Source organism: Falco cherrug, chromosome 6, assembly GCF_023634085.1.
Source record: "Falco cherrug isolate bFalChe1 chromosome 6, bFalChe1.pri, whole genome shotgun sequence".
Classification (NCBI taxonomy): domain Eukaryota; kingdom Metazoa; phylum Chordata; class Aves; order Falconiformes; family Falconidae; genus Falco; species Falco cherrug.
In genome coordinates, this window is record NC_073702.1 from 13220167 (window position 1) to 13240655 (window position 20489).

The following is a 20489-nucleotide window of genomic DNA, read 5'->3' on the forward strand; positions in this document are numbered from 1 at the left end:
ACAAGCTTCAGACTCCTGGTCGTGATAAACATACATTTCCTGTATGGCTAATACCTAGTGGGAGTCTTAGTACACTTAAATATGTGCAGGTTAATACTTACCTTGCTATTAGTCTCTAAATCTATACCTAATAATAGAGCCTACATAATTTGAGTAGTTTTATAAGCGATATTTTAATATCATGTTTGAGTCTGCAGATGGAAGCTTATCCTGTAATGAACGATAATAGCATCTAACTGAATATCTGTAATGAGCAGCACTAATAAAGTTCTTAACTCTTTCAAGATGGCTAGGTGCCAAATTTTAAGGTTAATGAAACAATTTAAACTATGAAACTCCCTCATTCATATGGAAGACCACACATTGTATTTCTGCATATAGAATTTGGAAATAAGTCTGCCTAGGTTGTCTCAGGTCTAGCAATCTGAAAACATTGTTTTGGGAAGTTCAGCATGCTTATCTGAGCATATTCTGTGACTAGGGTTTCTAGGAAAATACAGTGATCCTGTTGGAGCTGTAACTGAATGGGTTTGCACTTTTGTGCACAATCTCCTAACTCCCTTAAAGACTTTGAAGGAGAAAACCTGCCGAAAAGTGGAGAATGATTTCTTGAACTAGCTTGTAGGGCAGGAGAAACAGTAGAGGGTATTCATTCTCTAAGCTGTCCTCCTCAATAAGAAGTCTCTGGCTTGAGTGCTGTATTTGGTAGGCATAATAAAAACACTTTCCTGTCTAGTAATTAACATCTTGAGGAACAGCCTTACTTCTCTGAATCTACTTGATTCATGGAAGAACTCAAAGAAATGAAGCTACCTTTGAAAAAAGGTGGCTTCTTCTAAAGATAAAAATCAGAATGAAATGGGGAAAACAGAATGTAGAGGTATAAGAATACTATTTCCAGTTCTCTAAACTTACTGCTAAGTTGCCAGAGTTCTTGCTGTTAAAAGTAAACTCAAACTTTTCATACTCGGACTATTTAGTCTCTGAATGTAGTCAAGCTTTTTAAGCTGCTTGTTTATTTCAATCTAGCTCTTAAATCCTAAAAAACCTGAATGCAGAAACCCAGCTTAACTACTGATGTGGTTGGTCTACAAAATCTTCATTTACTTCTAGTGAACTTAGTTGTTTCATATACCACTTGGCTTAGCTAAGAAGTTCTGTTCTTATTGTATGTCAGGCAGTTCTGTATTAGTGTGCAGAAGCTTACAAAAAAGCCTGATATTGTTGACTATAAATCAGATACTGGTGCTGTTTTTTATAGTGTCCTAAACACATTTTTACTTATTTATGTTTATGACTTGCTAGCTGAATAACCACAGCTGTTACAGGTTTTTTTTGGTTTCAAATTCTTGAATAGAGTATGCACTCCAAAGGAGGACTCTGGGGCAAATGACTCGCCTAGTACAACTAAAGGGGTATGGAAACTCTTCTTGAACCTTTTCCAGGAGAGGCGGCCTTAGTCTGGCAGTTGTGATGTGGTTATTTCATCTTGTTTTAATCACGTGTGGGTAGATACTGTTTTTGAATAATCGTGTTTTCTTGAAACTCAAGTATTTTTCCTGCTGCATCAGTATTTATAACCATTTCCTAGTTCATTCGCAAATCTTCACATCACTTCAAAGTTAAATTTCTAAGTGACTTAAACCTTTGAGTCAAAATACTTTGTAAAGTTGATGGTTTCTGTAACCTTGAAAACTGCTTTGAAATACTCAGTACTGATGAGTAACTAAGCGGACTTGCAGGCAGAAGCAAGAAGAAAGTAGACCTGGTATTTGGGCTTGATTACTTGAGTTTTACATTAGTCCCCGAAGTAGCTTGGTTATTGTTTGAGTAGCAGTGCTACAGAAGGGAGCTCTCACTTGGGAAAGGTGAGATGTTCCTTGTAACCTGTGCACAGTTTGCCTCCTATTGGAAGATGAGCACACAGATATGGTGGCCGATGGAAACTCTAATTTCCCTTAAAGTAAACCCAAATGCACGCATATAGTTAGTTTTCCATATAATATAACAAGTACAGGTTATGCATTTTAAATGCTGTGTTCATTAATATAACAACTCATTTGTGTTAAGTCAAAAATGTCATTATGGGTAGACTTCTGTTTTGCACTATAGCACATGATGTACTTTACAACTTGATTCTGGGCTTAGCGTATCCACCAGGCAAAGAGGTGGTTCTTATCTTAGATGATCAATTTCTTAAATGATTGACATAGAACATTTATATTGTAAAACAGGTGTTGTTAGCACTTTCAAGTATTTACCAAAAAGTTACTGTTTCAATTGTGTTTAAGCTCTGAGATGGTCCAAAATCATTAGTCCTTTATTGAAGCTTAGACAAGTCTTCACTTCTTGTATCGGCTGCAAGCACTTTCAGTTACATTGTAATAAATCTTTACTTGCAGATTGTGTGGGGAGTATTTTTCATCATTGTGGCACTGCTCTTCACTGTCTCTCTGTTCTTGTCAAAGTAAGTCTATTTCAGCATTTTTCTTAACTATTTAAACTACATAGTTTCTGCTGTAACATCAAAGTCGGGGGTGGCTTGCTTCAAGAGTTAACATGCATTTCTATGCTACGTTTTGAACTAGAGCTGCATTTCTCATCGTGATAGTATATATTGAAACTGAGCAAGATGTGCTAAAACAGAATCAAAGGACATAGTTCAGCATGGTTGTCTGTATGCTGCTGAAAACAGTTCTGATAGAGCAGAGAAATTAAGCTTCCTTAACATATATGCTTAATTCAGACTACAGAAGTATTCTTGAATATTGCTTGAATGAATCTTAATACATGTAGGTACTTCTTGGGCTAGGTGACAGGTGCTTAAATTCTTGCAGTGAATGACATGTATTATCCATTTTTATGTGCATTACACTGTAAGTGTTTCATGGTGTTGAAAGCAATATAGCCAGCTGCAGATCTGGTGGATTTCAATTAAGATTGACACTAACCAGAGGTCTCAAATGTTGGCATTTTAATTTTACAGACTGGGCAAATAAGCACTATAACTCAAACCAGAGAAAAGCTGAAATGCCAAGGAGATGCCGAAATCAATATACCTTTTTATAGGACAAGTGCAATAAGTGTGGTAAAACAAAGCATGTGTCCATGTAGATATGAAAAACTCTCAGTCTCTAAGCTTAGTTCTCAGTCTGAACTGTCTTTTTAAATTAAACTGAAGACAAAGTTCTGGGAGAACCATAGTACTTACCCAATTTTTTTAATTATTGCAGTTTGGACAAAGCTCTGCATTCAGCTGGCTTCGACTCAGGATTTATAATTTTAGGAACTAATCTGACTAATCCATTGAATATGCTGTTACCTGTTCTTCAAACAGTAAGTAAAAAACCTGATGATACACATATGTTCATGTCTATTTTCTGGTAAGCTGTCAAAAGGCAAACTACACTACTCCAAGTAATTCATTAAAACAAAATTGTCTAGGTGTGTGTTCTGTAAAAGCAAGGAAACTTCCTCGTTAACAACCTTTTAGTTATTAGATACTGATATGAAAATCTTGGGTGATTGGAAGCCAGTTGCTGGAGGAAGGTGGTGCTTGAAACCAGCTTTCATCTCATGAGAACATAGTGGCAATGGAGAATGACATCATTTTTTGTTATCATCCACAGAATAAAAGCAACTTTCTCCTATGTCCTACCTACATTCTAGTTGTTTGTGTACTTGATAGTTTGTCCCCCTGAAGTAAAATAAATGCACTTCATCACTTTTTAGTATATTTATTGCACCTTGAAAGATATATTACACTCTGCAGTCACTCATGTTATAGCAATACATTAGTCTTTGAAACAAATCCTGTTAACTTCAGTAGGGTTGGTAGGCAACAAGGCCACATACAAATTTGGTAATCAGTGATGGGTAGGCTAAGAAAAAGCCTTAATGTAAGCTAGTGCTTTACCCTTACCTAGTTGAGTTCTTTCAGTATTCTTGGTATAATGGGTTAGTACAATACATTGTTTCCTTGTGGTTTCAAATATTGTTGAACGCCTTAAGCTTGCAGTTTATTGAGAAATGTAGTGTTCAGCAGCAGTATTATCCCAAGCTGTTATTCATGTAAACATAAAAATCAAGTTTTAGACTCAAGTATGTTCAGAAATATTCACAAATAGAACGTCTACAGTCCTAAAATGATTGTTGCCACCATGGACTTCCTTCTAAATGTACTCTTAGAACAGAATTAAGTATTTCTTGGCCTAAAAATGTATAACACTTCAAAATTAAGGCAAGTATTAAATTAATAAAAAAGCTTAGTTGCATTCACAAACAAATTGTGTAAGCTCTATTAGCAGCAGGCTAAAATAGCTGTATTTGGTGCCAGTTATGTAAAACTTTTAAATGGAAGGACTTGTGCTACCTCAGATGCTTTAAGTACAAGCTACTTATTTAGCTTGTAAGTGGGGGAAGAGCTTGTTTTCTAATATGAATATTTTCTTTTTAACTGCTTGTGTTCTTTTTTTTTAAGGTTTTTCCACTCGATTATATTCTTATTACAATTATTGTCATGTACTTTATCTTCACTTCAATGGCTGGGATTCGAAATATGGGTATATGGTTCTTCTGGATAAGGGTAAATATGACTTAAGAGTTTAGTTTATGATACTCAGTGAGATGTTTAACAAATAAAAATATCAAATATAGTCATTATTTATGTACTGCTGCATAAATACTGCATGTTGCAAATAGCATTGCCTATATGTCTAACAAGTGTTAGAATCCCATTGTACCTTTCAGAAGCCATGGAAATTTTGTTCTGTTTTGCTAAGTTATCAGACCGAAATGGGTTTTTTAGTTTGAGCAGTACAGTCAGCTGACTTTCAAGTGTTTAATCAGTGGCATTCTGGCTTCTGACTTCCCTTAGTTAAAGCCACAGGAATCTGATATATTGGAAGTGTTAGTGAACTTTATGGTCAAAATCTGAAATGTGCATGCGGTCAGTAGTGCTTGACTTGCTTTTTTGGGTGGCAAGCAAGTTTATCTAGCTTGGTAAGAGTTAAACAGCACAGTGATATGGCATATCTAAAATGATGCAAATACATGTTACTGTATTGAAACAGCAGCTTTGTATCCAACAGTATGCCATTCATGCCTACGATGCGTGGTTAATTATTTCTCTGCTTCTGTGCCTGCTTTCCCTTTAATTCTGTCACCCTTTCATGTGGTAACATCCCAAAATTGTGAACAGTGGCCTGGAGTCCTTGCAATGAGTTGTGAGATTGGCTGTTTGTTTTGGTCTTCTGTCACTTACCCCTCAGCTACCAGCTTCTTTGCCCTGATATGTTACTCTGGTTAAGCCTTTGGGGATTACTGGATAGGGTAGTATCTAACAGGGTAGCCATGAAGCATTATGTTGTTCCCTGCAGTGTGAAGTGGAAAAGATGCCACCATATGGTATGCAAGTTTTCTCAGAGCCTGAGAGTACTCTCTCATAACTCCCTTCTCTGTTTCTAGATCTGATTGGAGGTGTAGTGATAGATGACACCTCACCTTGACCAAAGGTCACAGTATTCTTTGACAAACCAAGGCACAGTTTGTTTTCAGAGATAGACAATGCCAATTAACTGTTGCTACCAAGTGCTGGTGTATAAATGTCAGGGTCACTAATACAAACAACAATTAACTTGTGTGAACAGCTGTGTCTTGAAATTCAGGTAAATACACCTCAAAACCTGTTTTGACTCACTGTAATTAAGTTGCCAGAGGATCATTCTAGCAGCCTGTAACTTCTGTCACTAGCCTTAAAGCTATTACTTGAAGACATTTAAAATCCTCTTTTAATTCAGGAAAAAAAATATTTATTATGTTAATACTTGTTCTCTGTTTTTTAGCTTTATAAAATCAGACGAGGAAAAACTCGCCCTCAAGCACTTTTGTTTCTCTGTATGATACTTCTATTGATAGTTCTTCATACAAGTTACATGATCTACAGTCTTGCACCTCAGTATGTAATGTATGGAAGCCAAAAATACCTGGTACAGGTGAGATGTAATACTTTATTTTTTAAAGAAAAAAATATCTTACCTTCTGTATCAAAAATGTACTGTTTACAGTGATTTTTAAAGCCAGGGCCATTCTCAGTTTTGAAGACTCTCGCAGCCAGGTTTTTTAACTACTAGTATATCTCTTGGTAATACACAAGCCAGAAACTGGTTGTACTACATACAACACAAAATAATTCCTAGGTCATCTTTGGACAGTGTAAAACTTTGAGTATTGCTTCATTTGATAAGGTAGCTGTAGGCTTCTACTAGATTTTGTACTGGTATGCCTAGGCTGCTCAGTGACTGCAGTGAGGATTAGTTTCAGTGTGTAAGGTGGTCTGTGGACTGAAAGCAATGTTATTCTGCAGTTCATAGTAATTATGTGCATATTTGTGAGAAACAACAAAGATGAGTTGGTACAGTAGGGGATAAGCAGAATGAAACTGAGTAAGTGCTGATGAATCACGTTTCAGGCACTTTGAACTGTCCAGCTTCATGAAACTCCTTGCAGTTTTTGTTCTGTGAAATCTATAGAATTAAGTTGTTAATATTAGTCTCTGCTTTTGTTAATGCATTTTTGTGTACTTCAGGGGTTTTTGTGTTTTTCATTTTCTGTACCTGAAGGCTTATAATTATGTTATTTCATCTTAGTTTGAGTGGAGGCCTGCATACTTGTGGGGAAGTCCAAAGTTACACATCATAGGGACCTTTTATGGATAGCTGTTTACCAAGGTCTGGTATTCTACAGGTGTGGGCTTTGTTAGCTCTGATCTTGCAAATGCAGAGAGCTAACTAGGTGATGAACTGGTTGCTCATATTCAGGCACAATGAAGTCCAGACCTTTTGGTGTGCTGTTTGGGGTTTAAGCGGGTGGAAGGGTGGGAAGGACAATTTCATTAAGGATCCTACCAAGCTAACCTTTAAGCCTATCAGTGACCTGAGGGAAAGAATCCTTCATGATAAAGCTTGCAGATAACATGAAAGATTGAAGTGAAAAGCAAATAAGAGAGACTGTAGCTAGGAGTTTGTTTTCCTTCATGAATAGGATGGCGTTGTTTCAGTAAAATAAAAAGTGGGTATATTGAGAGGGGGCAGAAACATTGGGACTCAACACACACTTGCATGTTAGCAGTTTATAACAAATAGCATCTGAACATAAATATATAGTTTGTAATGAAAAGGGTCAGGAGAATGGATCACAGCATTAGGGAGGCTGTGCTGTCATTCAAACAGCTGTTGAAATACGATCCTGGTTAGCACTGCAAGGAGTAGCTGGAATGGTTGAGTAGAGCTAAAACTGTTCATTTAGAGGATTAAAACCATGTTATGGTCAAGAAAGGCATCTTGTGTCTTTGAAATGGGACATAAGCTAAAAAGCTGTGTTTTAAGCGTTTTAAAGTGCATAAAATAACTTGGGTAGAAACTGTTTCATTGTTAGAATAACAAGAAACATAGAGTATGCTGGTAAACTATCTGGACTTCTCCAGCATACCAAGTAAATACAAGGTTTTCAGACAACATCCTCTCAAATAATCTTTTATAATGTACCAGACACGTTATCTCTGTCTGACTACCCTGATAACTGATGTTAAATTTCTGTATTTTGAGATGAGGAGAGAGATGGTGGCAGAAAATGTAGAGGAGCAGCAGATTTTTCTGTGGATGTTAGCTATGAAGAAGTTCTGGAAAGTTATGAATTGATTATTATGGAACTCAGGAGTGGCCTGGAGCATAGACAGGAACTGGAGAAGTGAAATACATTTTTGTGCACATGACAAGCTTCCTGATGATGAAAGCTGTATGCACCAGTTTGCTTGCACACTTTAGATTTTCATTGCTCACACAACACAGTCAATTTCATTATTTAAAGTAACACCACTGGTAACCAACACTGTATAGAACTAAGGAATAAATAAGCAATAATCAAAGTCAGTTTAGTGGATGAGTAGGCTGTATATCAGTGACCTGTATGTTAGAATCTGGTGGGTCATAGAAAGGCAGTGTATAAAAAGGAATACTTTCCCTTTTTCTTTGCTCTACAGTACTTCCCAATTTCGTAACCTGTCAAACTAATTTGTACCAAAAACCCATAGTGATGCATTAGACAGGTTAGAATCCTGTTTGGATCTTTAACTGTTTCCTTTGGAGACCGTTAGTCTTGACTTTTTAACTGTGAAGTGCTTTGACTTTTCCTGATAACTGCATATGTGTAGAAAAATGAAGCTTTTGTGAGGCAATTAGTGTTAGCTAGACCTGGGCTACTTGCTTTATTTAACTCTTTGACCATTGGGGTATTCAAAACACGCGTCCCCATTTAATTGAAAGTTTCTTCAGCTATGATGTCTGTAGAACTTCTAAAGTTTATTTTGGATACGGTGCCGTTACCAACTGAGGTCCTGTGTAGGGCTTTGGTTAACTTGCATAGCTCTTCAAACACCAAGGAACGCTTGCTTTCATCTCTTAAGACAACCTGTGTAACATCTGCTAAACAGCTGTGAGTCTTTGTAGCCTTTCACAAAGGTGAGGAGTTCTGTCCCCATACAGGCCTTCCTCTCAGCTTTGTAGTAAAAACATAACTTCGCCCATACTTGAGTGTAATTTGTATTTATGTTCAGTGAGGCCAAAGGGTTTTTTCTTCCATTTGTCTGAAAGATGGACCACTGCTTGCTGATGTTTCTACCTAGTGGACCTGTAAGACTTGAGTGATTCAGACCAGAATTAAAAGGCCAACATTTGCCGTAGGTGACACTTAATACTTTTCCCCAGTTGAGGGCCAGAGTAGCATTGGTCACTTTCCTTCCTCAGCATTCACATAGATGATTCAGAGGAGTGGAGCTAAACTGCAGGACACAGAGTATCTCTGCTGTCATCCAGGAATGCAGAAGTATCCCTTAGATCTGTTCACACACTTTGCCATCTTTAAGTTCTTGATCCTGAACATAACCAGGAACAAATGTATAACAGGGTACAATGTGTAAAGGGCTAACCCTTTATATGGTAGCTTGCTATTTTCGTAAGTGCCTGAAATCTGTCAGCTTTTGAAGCACATAGTGTGACTGTATTTGGTTTTGTCTCCTGCTTGTCCTTGAGGCATCCTGCTTTCAGCTTTGGACTGGATACAATAACTGGAATGCTGGAGTATTACTCTGACAATGCTCATACTAAAAGTGTCTGAGACTTGAGTGCTGTACTGCATAATGCCAAGTAAATTATTTTGAGGAATTGTCCTGTAGACACATCTCTCTTGTCACTTACACATCTTTTCCGTGCCCTGTAGGGCAAAAGGGGCTCTACCTCAAGTGCATGTTGCTAATACAAAAGGTATGAGATGACAGCGTTAAGGGCAAAGCTCTCATACCTTTTCTGGGAAATCACTACAACTTGGGTGCCTCTGATGTTTCTCCTGCTGTGTGCGTTGGTATTCAGGCACAACTTTTCATGTGTGAGTTAGCTTTGTGTAAGACTTTTTTTAAAAAAAACAAATACTTGTGCAGTTTGTTTTGTGTAATACTATTCATATATTAAAGAATCTTTAATTTGAATGTTAAAATTTCTATCTGTGTGAAAATGAAAATGGTGTTCAACTGATCAGGTTAATGAGATGACCATTCTTAACATGGCAAATGTGGTTCTTCTATTTTATTAGGAAGGGTTTATACTATAAAATCCTTTACTTTACATCTTTGGCTTGGAATATGTTCCATTTTTTTTTCATGTCTGTGTTGTGAAAAGGTGGAATATTTCCAGTGCTCCTTGACAAGGTTTTGCCTTGTGTAGGAGAGAAGAAAGGATTGCTAGGGAAAAAAGAGGTTGGGTTTATGACTCTAAGGTACGCCCCAGTGCCTTGAGCTTATGAAAGCATTTGGAGTTGAATCCAGATATGTCAGAAGTCTTAAATTACAAAAGTGTTCATGGAGAACAAGAATGATATCAGACCTGGAAAAAAGCATAGATGTTATCAAATGAAATCCACAGGTCTAGCTATTGTTGCATGTTGTATTTAAAATTCCTACTAGTTAAAAAATAAAATGAATAAAGATAAGGATGCCAAAACTTTGAAGTGGCAAAATTCTGATCATTCTGTGCTTTTTGTATGTCCCTGTAAAATTCTACAATCTATTAATGCTGTTCTCTTGAGAGAAGCACACTGAGCAGTGTAAGTGGTGATGGTGACAGCCAGCTGGAATACCCCCTGGAGATGGGACACTGTTAAATGTACACTGAATAATTGACATTTCATCTTCTGTTCTTATCCTGTTGTTTCTATCTATACGTTGTCCTCTTACTTTGGTTCCACTTTAGTTCCTGGTTCTTCTGCCTAATCATTCTCTTATTTGGATCAGTTTCTTTTAAGACTGTGGTGGCCTCCATGCTTGCCTGTGTTTGCATGGAATGAAGTGAACTGCTTATACAACTGCTGCTTGTTAGGATAGACACTTGGTTGTTTCTCTTTTAATGTTCAGAGTGAAAGCTGAATTTGCTTAATATTGATAAACCTTCTCACTTAAGTTGTCAGAGAGACTTAGTTTTATGGGCTGGCTTGTGCTGATTTCTGGTAGGTTTCAAGAGAGATTTTCTACAGCCTGAAGGAGAAAAGATGTTGACCCTTACAGATTTCTTTAGAGGGTCTCCTGTTTAGGAAATCATGAGGGCTACAGTAGCAAGTATGAGAGCCTTTGAAGTGAATTACTGTATGAAGAAATCAGTGTAGTACAGAGGATTTGCATTGGACTCTGATAAAATTATTCGCTGATTACTCAAAAGTGTCATATGTAAAGAGTTCATGTAGTCTCTGAAAGAGTCAATTTTTAAAGATTTGAGACACATAAACAGGTATATACTGGGTTTCCAGTAGTTCAGCATCATTTTTTTTCTTCCACTCTGGCGATCTTGAGTATATTGTTTACTATCACCTGGCTTTTAGGATAGAAGTAATCTGTATTAGCTATCATTATGCAAACCTGACGCTTCCATGGTGTTATCACCAAAGTTGAATTCCAAATTCATTTTATGCACAGTTAGAAGGCTTAATTTCAGAGACGTTTTTATTTTTACAGGTCTTCAAAAAGAGCACAAGCTATTAATTTTTTTCTAAATAAAAGCGTATTTAGAAATAGTAATGTTGTACCACTTAGAGCTTACTCTGGTTTTGAACAGTATATGCAATCTTAAGCCTTTTGAATATTGTAAGATGTCTGTTAAAGCCTTTTTTTATATATTGGGAGATATTTGTTTCAGGGATTATCATTGTGTATGGAAAAACATTGCTGGTAGACTAGTGTACTAATATTCCATATTTATAACACAGATTAATAAGACAATAAATGGCCAGCCAAGGGATTTGACATTTGTATCTAAAGACTGTGATGCAGATGCACCTGAAGGTAAGATAAATTAATTTCTTATATTTTTTTGTGATATGTTCTTGCTTAAGCTCTTTAAGGCTTTGATTTGCTTTAATATAAAGCTTTTATGTATAACTATGTCCAGAAAACAGCTTGTTTACAGCTTAATTGATTTGAAGAAACAACGGGTTTTGGTAGAAATAATGTGTAATAATGCATGCCAGTTAACTTTAAAATCTCCCATTTGCTTTAACATTTATGCAGAAGACCTTAAAAGTAAACCCTAGCCAGTGAATAGTTTAGTAGCTGAAGGGACACTTCAGTATGTAGGTTTATCATACATACATGCAGAGAAGTATTCTATTAAATTTCAAACATACTCAAGAAAACTAGGATCTGAAATTCTCAGTGCAACTTGACAGATAAAATTCTGCAATTTTTCAAGATGTAAATGAGCTGTTCCATAAGCAACAGTACCAGTGGAACTAGACATCTTAGGCTATTCTCCTGTAATCCTGTTATTCTTAACTTATCATTCTCTATAACATCCAGTATAAATCTTGCTCATCTGTGTTATTAACCATATCTTTTTAACTATTCATTTGGGCAGAAGATGTACTGTGGATTTTTTGCAGCTGTGAGTAGTGACTAGCAAGCAGATGGATAATTGTGGATCTTTCCTTGACTTTCCATCTATGCAGACATTAATGTTGATGGGGGTTTTTTTTGAGACAATGGTAGTGTTTTGTTTAGTTTTTATTCTTCTATGAAACTTGGCTAAAGCTGGAAATGAGTTTTACCCTGGTTTCATTAAAAAAAAAACAAAAACAAAAACAAACCACCAAAAAACTAAACATTAAAGCTACTTGAAATCATGCTGGATTTGTTTTTTATAATGTTACCTTTTCCTTTCTGTCTGCATGTAGACAATTTTTGCAGTTTGATTTGCACTACCCATTGCATTACTGATACTGCTGTTTAAGGTCACCATCAATTTTATTGATTGCTTTGGTCTGTTGTTTTAAAAAAATTGATCTTGGCAAAAGATTTATGGCCTTCAGAATGGTCCAGATTTTTTTCAGGCTAAAGCGCTCAACTGTTCTCACTGGCAAACTTTCTGCTTCTCCGTATAAAGGAATTGAGTTATGTATGCATTTATAGACCTATAAAGCAGGCTTGACGGTGTTTGTTGATAGAAAAGATAAATAGTTGTCCTGTATTATCTTTATTATCAGTGTTCTGTAACTGCTAAATTCTGACTGTGCTTCTAGAAGATCTTAGCAGCTCCTTGGGTTTTCTTCCTACTTCTGTTATTGGGAAAGTTAATACTTAATTTTTAAACAATTTCTGTGCTAGTGGAGTTAACTGGATCATTAGGTCATTGTTCCCAGTCTTATCAAGCTATGGTCTCTTTTGCAAGGTGGTTCCCTCGTGTTTAAACTCATAAACACAAACCAGGTGTTTAAACATCTAGTAAGTAGATGCTAGTAGTATTTGTGGTGGTTCATCTTGTTTCCCAAGGGGGATTGTTTTGTTTGTTTTTTTTTCTCCTGTCTCCTCCATAGTTCAAAAATCATTAATCCACCTTTACTTTTGATGATAATTTTAGACTTAATACAATTTTAAGTGTTGATGCTTTGAATTTCAGCTCCCATGTTTTTGTGATTAAAAATAGTTACTGTTCTGCAGCAGATTTAAAAAGCAAAATCTGTCATCTCTCAAAATGAGATCACTTTGAGCAGGTTGTATAGATCTTTGTTGCTTGTAAACAGCTTCTCGGCTTGGCTAGTATTTGCTGGGAGAAGAATATACTCACTGGCATTGACAAGCTCATTAGTCCTGACTCTTCTGGGAGAAACTAAAATAGTCTGATTTCTTCAGACTTTGTTGCTTAGTCATAGGAACTGGGGTTGGATTGAAATAAACTTCTGAAACTACTTTTATGCTTGATGATATTTTTTTTGAGTACTTTGAATACTTTGCATGATTTTTTTTTTCCTGATTTGTTTTGATCAATGGAAACAATATTAGCCGATGCTTAAAACTAACATTCTGATGTGCTGAACACAAGAATTGGCTTGTGAAAATGATGGCTTTGGTTTGCCGTTATTAATATGTTATTGCACTGGGTATCTTTGAGTCATGTCCTTTTTCTTGATAGGAAAGAGGTGGAGAAGGTATTGATATGCTGTCCTATGCTAGCCTAGTGTACGTAAAAGATGGATGGCTGTTTCTTAAATGTGAACGTTAATGTGATCAAAATGCTAAGGTGGAGTTCCGCTAGCTACAAATATGGTCAGGTCATCAAAGTGGTTTTTTTATGAATGAAGGCAAACTTTCTTTTGTAATGCTTACCTTTTGAAGTTGTATTAAGGAAAACACTTTCTTCACTATTTTATCAAGTCAGTTTTAGAAAGTGGAAATGTAATGCTTGCCTTGGAATACCTGACATTTTTAATAACAATAATGAAAACTAATGGAAATAACTGTTGTAGATGCTACTCTTATGCTCTGTGATCAGATAGAAAAAGTTGACAATAAACTTGTTTCAAAGGTAGGAACCAGATTTTTTTTATATAAAATATAATTTCTCTTGTGTTTAAGGATAGACACAGAGCAAAAATAGATGCAACTAATTTAAAGTTAAGATAAGGGTTGCCCAAGCACTTGTAGCTTTTATTGACTTCTGGTCCTAGGATTTTATCTTCCATAAACCACTGGACTGGAACTAAATGCAAATATTGATTTGTCTCCTCAGCACTTTGTTTTATTTAAACTGAATTAATTCTAACAGGTGTTTTTCCTTAAACATAAGAAAAGTTATGACCTTTTGGTGGCTGTGCTAATAGATAAGCTTATAGCAATCTGCTCTGTCTTATTGAATACTCAGATGTTGTAGATATCATTTCTACTGTAACTAAATACTTTTTTTTTTTTTCTTTCTGAGATGGTAAGAAGAGACCTGATCTGATCTTGTAGCAACTAATACCTTCCAAAACTTAAATATTGTTAAAAGTTCAGACTTTAATGAGTAGTGTTTTCCATACATGTTTCAAACCAGCGTATGGCTTGATGAAAAGGGCAATTACACTTCCTGGAAAAACATAGGACAGTTAAAATACAATTTTATAAAAACCACAGTCATAAGTATTTACGCTTAAGTATATTATTTGTGGGATTTTAGCATTATATTCTCTGCTTTCATGCAGCAAAGCTTGTCTCTACTCCTGTTATGCAAGTCAATCTGCTTCATACTGAATGCCAGAAGCTGTAATAGCATAACTACATGAAACAGAACAGAAGCCAAAAAGTAGAACAGGCTGCATCTTATAACTCAAAGTGCCTTTTCTTAGTTACACTTTAACATCCTGCAGAAAAGGCTTTTTTTCTTGTTAACATAGACTTTTTAAAAGCTTTTAAAATAACTTTTTGGAGTAGCAAACTTAAATATGTTTGTTATAGGCAAAACAAGCATCAGTTTTCAGTATTTGATATAGTTGGGCAAAGACCTCATTTTATCCTTGTTTTCAAGGACTAATGTCAGCTGCACTGCTGGGTCCATGGTTCAATTGACCATAAGGGCAAGCAAAGGAGTTAAATTACGTGATTAAGACTTTTGTAGCTGCACTAATGCATTGAAAACTTTGCTATAGGTTTAGATAAACAGCTTAGTGAGACTTAATGCAAGTGAGCAATGACTCAGCTGCAAGCCTGTATACAAGAGTTTTCCCAGCCTTTATTTTGAGATTTGATGAACACTATCTTCTGCCTCTTTCTAGACCATAAAACCATGAAAGCTGTTTTAAAACTATCATTTGCTTTAAATGCGTAACATGCTATGAATCCCCCTTGGATTGTCTCATTTCCTTAGTTGGGGAAATGAGCTTTACCCAAGGCCTACTAAATGCTCACGACAGTATCTACTGGGTCTTTCGTGTAGACCTGCAGTTACTCCAACTCCATGTAAAGTGGGAAAGAAAAAAAGTTATTTCCATTTCTAAGGCTTTGAACTGAGCAGGACTTATGGTGCTAATTATCTTTGTCATTTTATAGGACTCTCTTGTCAGCTGGCAGTCAACTAGTGCAAGATCTCAGGCTTTATTTTAGCATGTAAAAAGATTAGATGTAGACATTACTCAAGCTGGAAAGGAACCCCAAATACGAATGCCAAAAATAAGAGCATATTCTTTGTTTTTCCTTCAGAGAAATCCAGGAGGTGTGCAAAGTGAAAGCACAAGCCAGTTGCTCAGAAGCTTCAGTATTCGTAATCTTGTATGAAATATTTTATGACCATAGATTACCTTTTCCAAATGGTTGTTTTAAATGAATTTGCCAAGTTATAAAATGCTTCACAAAAAGTCTAAATGAGGATTTTAGTGAGGACTTTATTTTCTTGTTAGCTTACTGAATGACCTTAGTAATACTTTACCCTGAAGCTTTACTTATGCCTAATACTTTTGAAATCCTCTATAATCATGAAAAGTCAATGTAAATAAGCACAACTGTGCATGTTTGACTGCAGAAAGCCCTGTTCATCAACTGTCAAGAGTGTGAGTAGCTAAGGGTGCTCTAAATCTCTTTCTGCAGTACATTGTTTGTGGATGTGCAGTTGCAGAAACTTAAATTCCTACTCTTTTTTCTGTACCCCACCACTGCAGACAGATATGAGCAGCTCTGAACTACTTCTCCTGCCAAGAGATTGTAACTGCAGAGAGAAGAGAGGCTGTGTTTATGAAATGCTGAATGGCTAAATGGAGTTTAGCAGTAAACAATTGCGTATTTTCTTCTTGGATCAACATCATAGTTTGTTTGTTTGGATTTAAGCCTAACAGTAAAGTGAGATGCTCTGATATTAGCATTTTGGAATAAGAGTGGAAGCTCCTTACAAAGGATTGAGGGGTATGCACCCATTCTTAAAAGAAGTAATGAACTGAGCGTAAGAAACTTTCTAATACTTTATCTACAAAATGATCCTTTTATTAAAGGTAGTTTTCTTACCAAAAGAAGACATCATATTTGGCCTCTCTAAGTAGCAATGCTACCAAATCTTTTAATTGCTGAGAAACATTAGATACGTGTATTGGAAATATTTTCAGTGGTTTGTTGGGAGCTGCTTCTGTTGGTGTAATCAAATAATCTTTACTTGGTGACAGCTGATGAATTCACTAATAACATGCTCAAGAACAGCCATGCAGAAAACTTAGATAGCAACCTGTAACTACAGCTGTTGAAGCTACGTACAGATGTTTCCCATCCATCTTCAGATATGGCTTGCCCAATGGATTTAGAAAGGATCAATTCATGAAGGTGGTCTTTTTCACTGCCTAATACATGTCCTGCAGCTAGATAAGATTTACTCAATCCAATGTCATTCATCCAGCTGAACTGTGAGAGACAAAACTGACTGTGGATTAGTCAGATGCATTGTAACTCGTGTCTGAAGGAGGCAGAAGACGGGAAAGGATGGGAAGGAAGCCATTGTTTTCAGACCATCATTAATGAGAAAATCACTAATTCATATCCAACTCATTTAAAAGAATTCGGCATTGGTGTCTTTTAAGTTCGACTTTTTAATGATAGTCATAATTTTTTATTATTTTTTTTTGTTGTTGTTCTCCAGAGAATAAGCAAAGATTTCTAGCACTGAAAGTTGCCCTACTTTGTAATGCTTCTTTAAGTGTTAGCTGGCTATAACTGCTTCTGTCTATGGACAGAATATGAGGTAATCCATGTAAAGATATAGAAGTCAAGATTACTGTGTTGAAAATATCCTCTTTCTCCCCATTCTCCAAATTCTTTTCCATGTAGTATGATCTCAGGATGGGGAAAACAGCGAATCCTTCTCACAAATGATGGACATCCTTCTTAGCGGTCAGCTAAAGACAGTATGAGGCATGTAGAAAGGATGTGACAAAAATGAGGTTAACATTGAACATCATGTAGTATAATATAGTTTAAAGAAGTCTGAACTGGTGTAAGCTTTATGCTTGTACTAAGCTGATACTGGAAAATGCGGTAGATTGCTAACAAAGTGTTCTGATTAGAATGAAAATGATAGGTTATGCTGTCCATTGGCTGCTTGCTTTCTGGAATCTTGCATCCATGTTGAAGGCTAGGGTATTGCCTTTGAAGTTTATCAGTACCTCTGTCTTCAAAATAAGAATTGTGTGCCTCGAGTTACTTAAAAGTAAGATGCTCAAGGGAGACTCAGAAAACACCTCTTGCAGAACTTCAAATTTCAAGTCAGTGATTTCAAGGCAAGAAGTATCAATTATATGGCCTGTGTCCTAATGAATCTGGCCAGTGTTTGTAATTAACCTAAATTGTACGTAATGTTTCAAAAGGTATCTAGTTTCAACAGGAACAGAGAACACTTTTTTTTTTTTTTCTCCTCTGCAGATTGATCCAATGGCTTATTGCTTCCCAGCAAAAAAAGGACATTATCTCTGTTTGCAATTAACGTGGTTTCAGACTTCAGTCATTGGTTAATTCTGTAGCTTTTCACTATGCACTTAGCCTTGTAGTAGTAGTATTTTATTCACTTGAAGGTATTTAATAAACATTAAAATCAATCATCCTTTAAACGTATGAAAAATGAGATTAACAGGTTTAGCTCTTTGAATCTCATTAAATGGTTTTCCTCCAGTCTTTTAATACATGCAAATCTTGGCACCCTCACAGATTCTTTGAAACCAGACTGAAATAGAAACCTTATAGCTGGGTGCAATTTTCCATTGTAATGCCATAGCTGTGCTAGGATGAACTCAAAATCTAAAATGGCGAAATGAGACTGATAGACTCTTTGCATTTATAGAGGGAATTGGTGAGAACTCCTGACTGTTTGGCTGAAGTTTGTTTGTGCTTCATTGTTTGTAAGATCTAGTACAGTTTTTCTGCAACTAAGTTCGGTATTTCCTGTTCATACATGCCACTTCATTTAAATTTGACTATTGGGAGGGGAAAAAAAAAAAAAAACCCAAAGATGGTTGTGTGGCCCAGATAGCTCAGTAGGACTTTGTTCTCATTATTTAGCATTCTGAAACTGACTAGTGACTCTTTTCTTTCAGCAAAAAATCTTGGAGGATCTTACTGGAAGCCTCCGTATGCTATGAAGTCCTGCTAGCCCTGATGGGAGTTGCAGATTCTTGAGCCATTGAATGTAAACGCTTACAGTGTGTGATTATCATCAAGAAGTTGTATGACTGCTGCAGTAGTTAATGTACTGCAAAGTAACTGCAAATAGCTATTGGTTATTCAGACTTGTATCTTGCTACAAAATCAGACTTATTGGTTACAAAACAGCCTGATTCACATTGTTTACATAATTTTTCTGGCTGTCTAGGTTTATATTAGATTGGGTTTGATTTGCAGATATGCAATATGAGTTATCAGATGCAACTTATCTGTAACTTGAGTCACTGAAGAGTTTGCCTCCTAGATGATGACTTGTCCTAAATAGTTTTTCCAGGTTCCTCATTAGTTCCTGGCTTCTCCTTAGCCTGCCAAATCTTTTTTTTAGCAGGATTTGATTCCAAACCTAGTGAGAAGTTCCTGTTGAATAAGGTAGGGTTTTGTACTAGACTTTGTCCAGCTAGACTTTTGGTCTGTACAGGTCTCTTAGGTGCTATCTCACTACCACTTCCAGCTGAGGGGGAAAAAAACCCAAACCCCCACAAACAAACCAACCAAAACCAAACAACTGGGATGAAATGACAGGCAGCTTTTTGTGCTTGTATGTTAAAATTATATTTAAAAAGTCTACAGAGAGCTGCAAACTATTGTTTAACATCAGAGTGATTTGATACTCATGCTTCTGTAGTGCACTGTAGTAATTTAAAGTGCTGTCAGCCTGAAATGTTGGAAGCTTAGTGATTCACATCTCTTAAATGGGGAGCTATTGTAGCTACATACAACCAGCTGGGAAATGTTTTCAGATCCTCACTACAAGTGAGTGAACCAATTCCAGTTGTATGTTTTTCAACATACTTTTCGATCTGATATGGGATCAAAGGCGTAAATTTGTTGCAGAGTTAACCTTGGGACAAGCAGTGCTTGAAGCTCTGTAATACTTTCATGATCATGAAAGCTGAAAGAGCAATAACTTGACTGTTTAAGCAACTTCTGGGAAAAGTTAGCCAAGGGAAACACGTGTAAAGCAGATTGATTTTTAGCTAATGAAACTAGAGAAGCAGTAGCAGAGGGGCTGGATTATGAAGTGATGATACAGGCTCAAGAGCTGAATGAGGCAAGTATTAATTTGTGTGTGTGTATATATTACAGCAGAGAAGAATATGGAAAAAATGTGGATGTGCTCAAACAGAATGTGAGAAATCACTTTTGTACAAACTGCTGAGTAACAGGCAGCTAAGAACATAGTCTTTTTTCCCCTCTTTAGCCAACAACTTTGCATTTGTGGCTGGGGGCAGTTGTTACTGGCACTCCACGAATCTGTTTCCAGAGAAACCTGTGGAAGCGATACATGAAATACAGTCTTAAACACAAAGTCATTGGAAGTCCTGGAGTGACCTTAACATTAACACTTAGAGCAATGTGGATGAAGATGTTGAGCTGTGAGATGATAGGAACAAGAGTAAGAGGGAAACTTGTAGTTTCAAAACTTCTGATATATCTGCTAATATCTGAAGACTCATGAAGCTTATTTAGTCTTGTCCATCTGAACAGTTTGGTCTGTGACCAAAGGCAGACCTAGAAACAAGTCCATGTTCTCTCTTGAGGTTACAATCTTTACCCAAGTATTTCTTTCTAAATTTTATTACTTGCTGCTGATTTTGACTATTTTGTTTGATTTTTTTTTATTAAATTTGAAATTAAATGTGAAAAATTGTACTATATATAGGGCTACAGCTTGATATATCCTCACTATATAAAGTACATGCGTCTCAGGATTGCTTACAGGACTGTAGCAGTCCCTTCTGGTCAAAAGGAATTCTGGTCACTCATTGGGTATTTAGGCTGGAAATGCAAGTGTCATTGCTTCTCAAAAGAAAAATTAATTGGACAGTAGTGATGAATATGGAATATGGCTGTATGGGTCTTACACCATTAGATGTCACTTAGTTTCTTACCTAGTTTAAGTATCATGTGTTTTTTATGGGCCATTAACTTCCTTGTGCAGTTTCTTTGTACA

General features: G+C 36.3%; 1 protein-coding gene across 1 annotated transcript in view; it reads left to right on the forward strand.

Annotated features, from left to right (window-relative positions):
• The window catches only part of LMBRD1 (LMBR1 domain containing 1), an 80154-nt gene that overhangs the window by 53134 nt on the left and 6531 nt on the right, over nucleotides 1-20489 (forward strand). The window contains exons 10-14 of the mRNA XM_055714271.1: nucleotides 2403-2467; nucleotides 3234-3336; nucleotides 4481-4585; nucleotides 5844-5993; nucleotides 11305-11380. Of these exons, the coding sequence (XP_055570246.1) occupies nucleotides 2403-2467; nucleotides 3234-3336; nucleotides 4481-4585; nucleotides 5844-5993; nucleotides 11305-11380 (499 nt within the window). The remainder of the gene's footprint in view (nucleotides 1-2402; nucleotides 2468-3233; nucleotides 3337-4480; nucleotides 4586-5843; nucleotides 5994-11304; nucleotides 11381-20489) is intronic.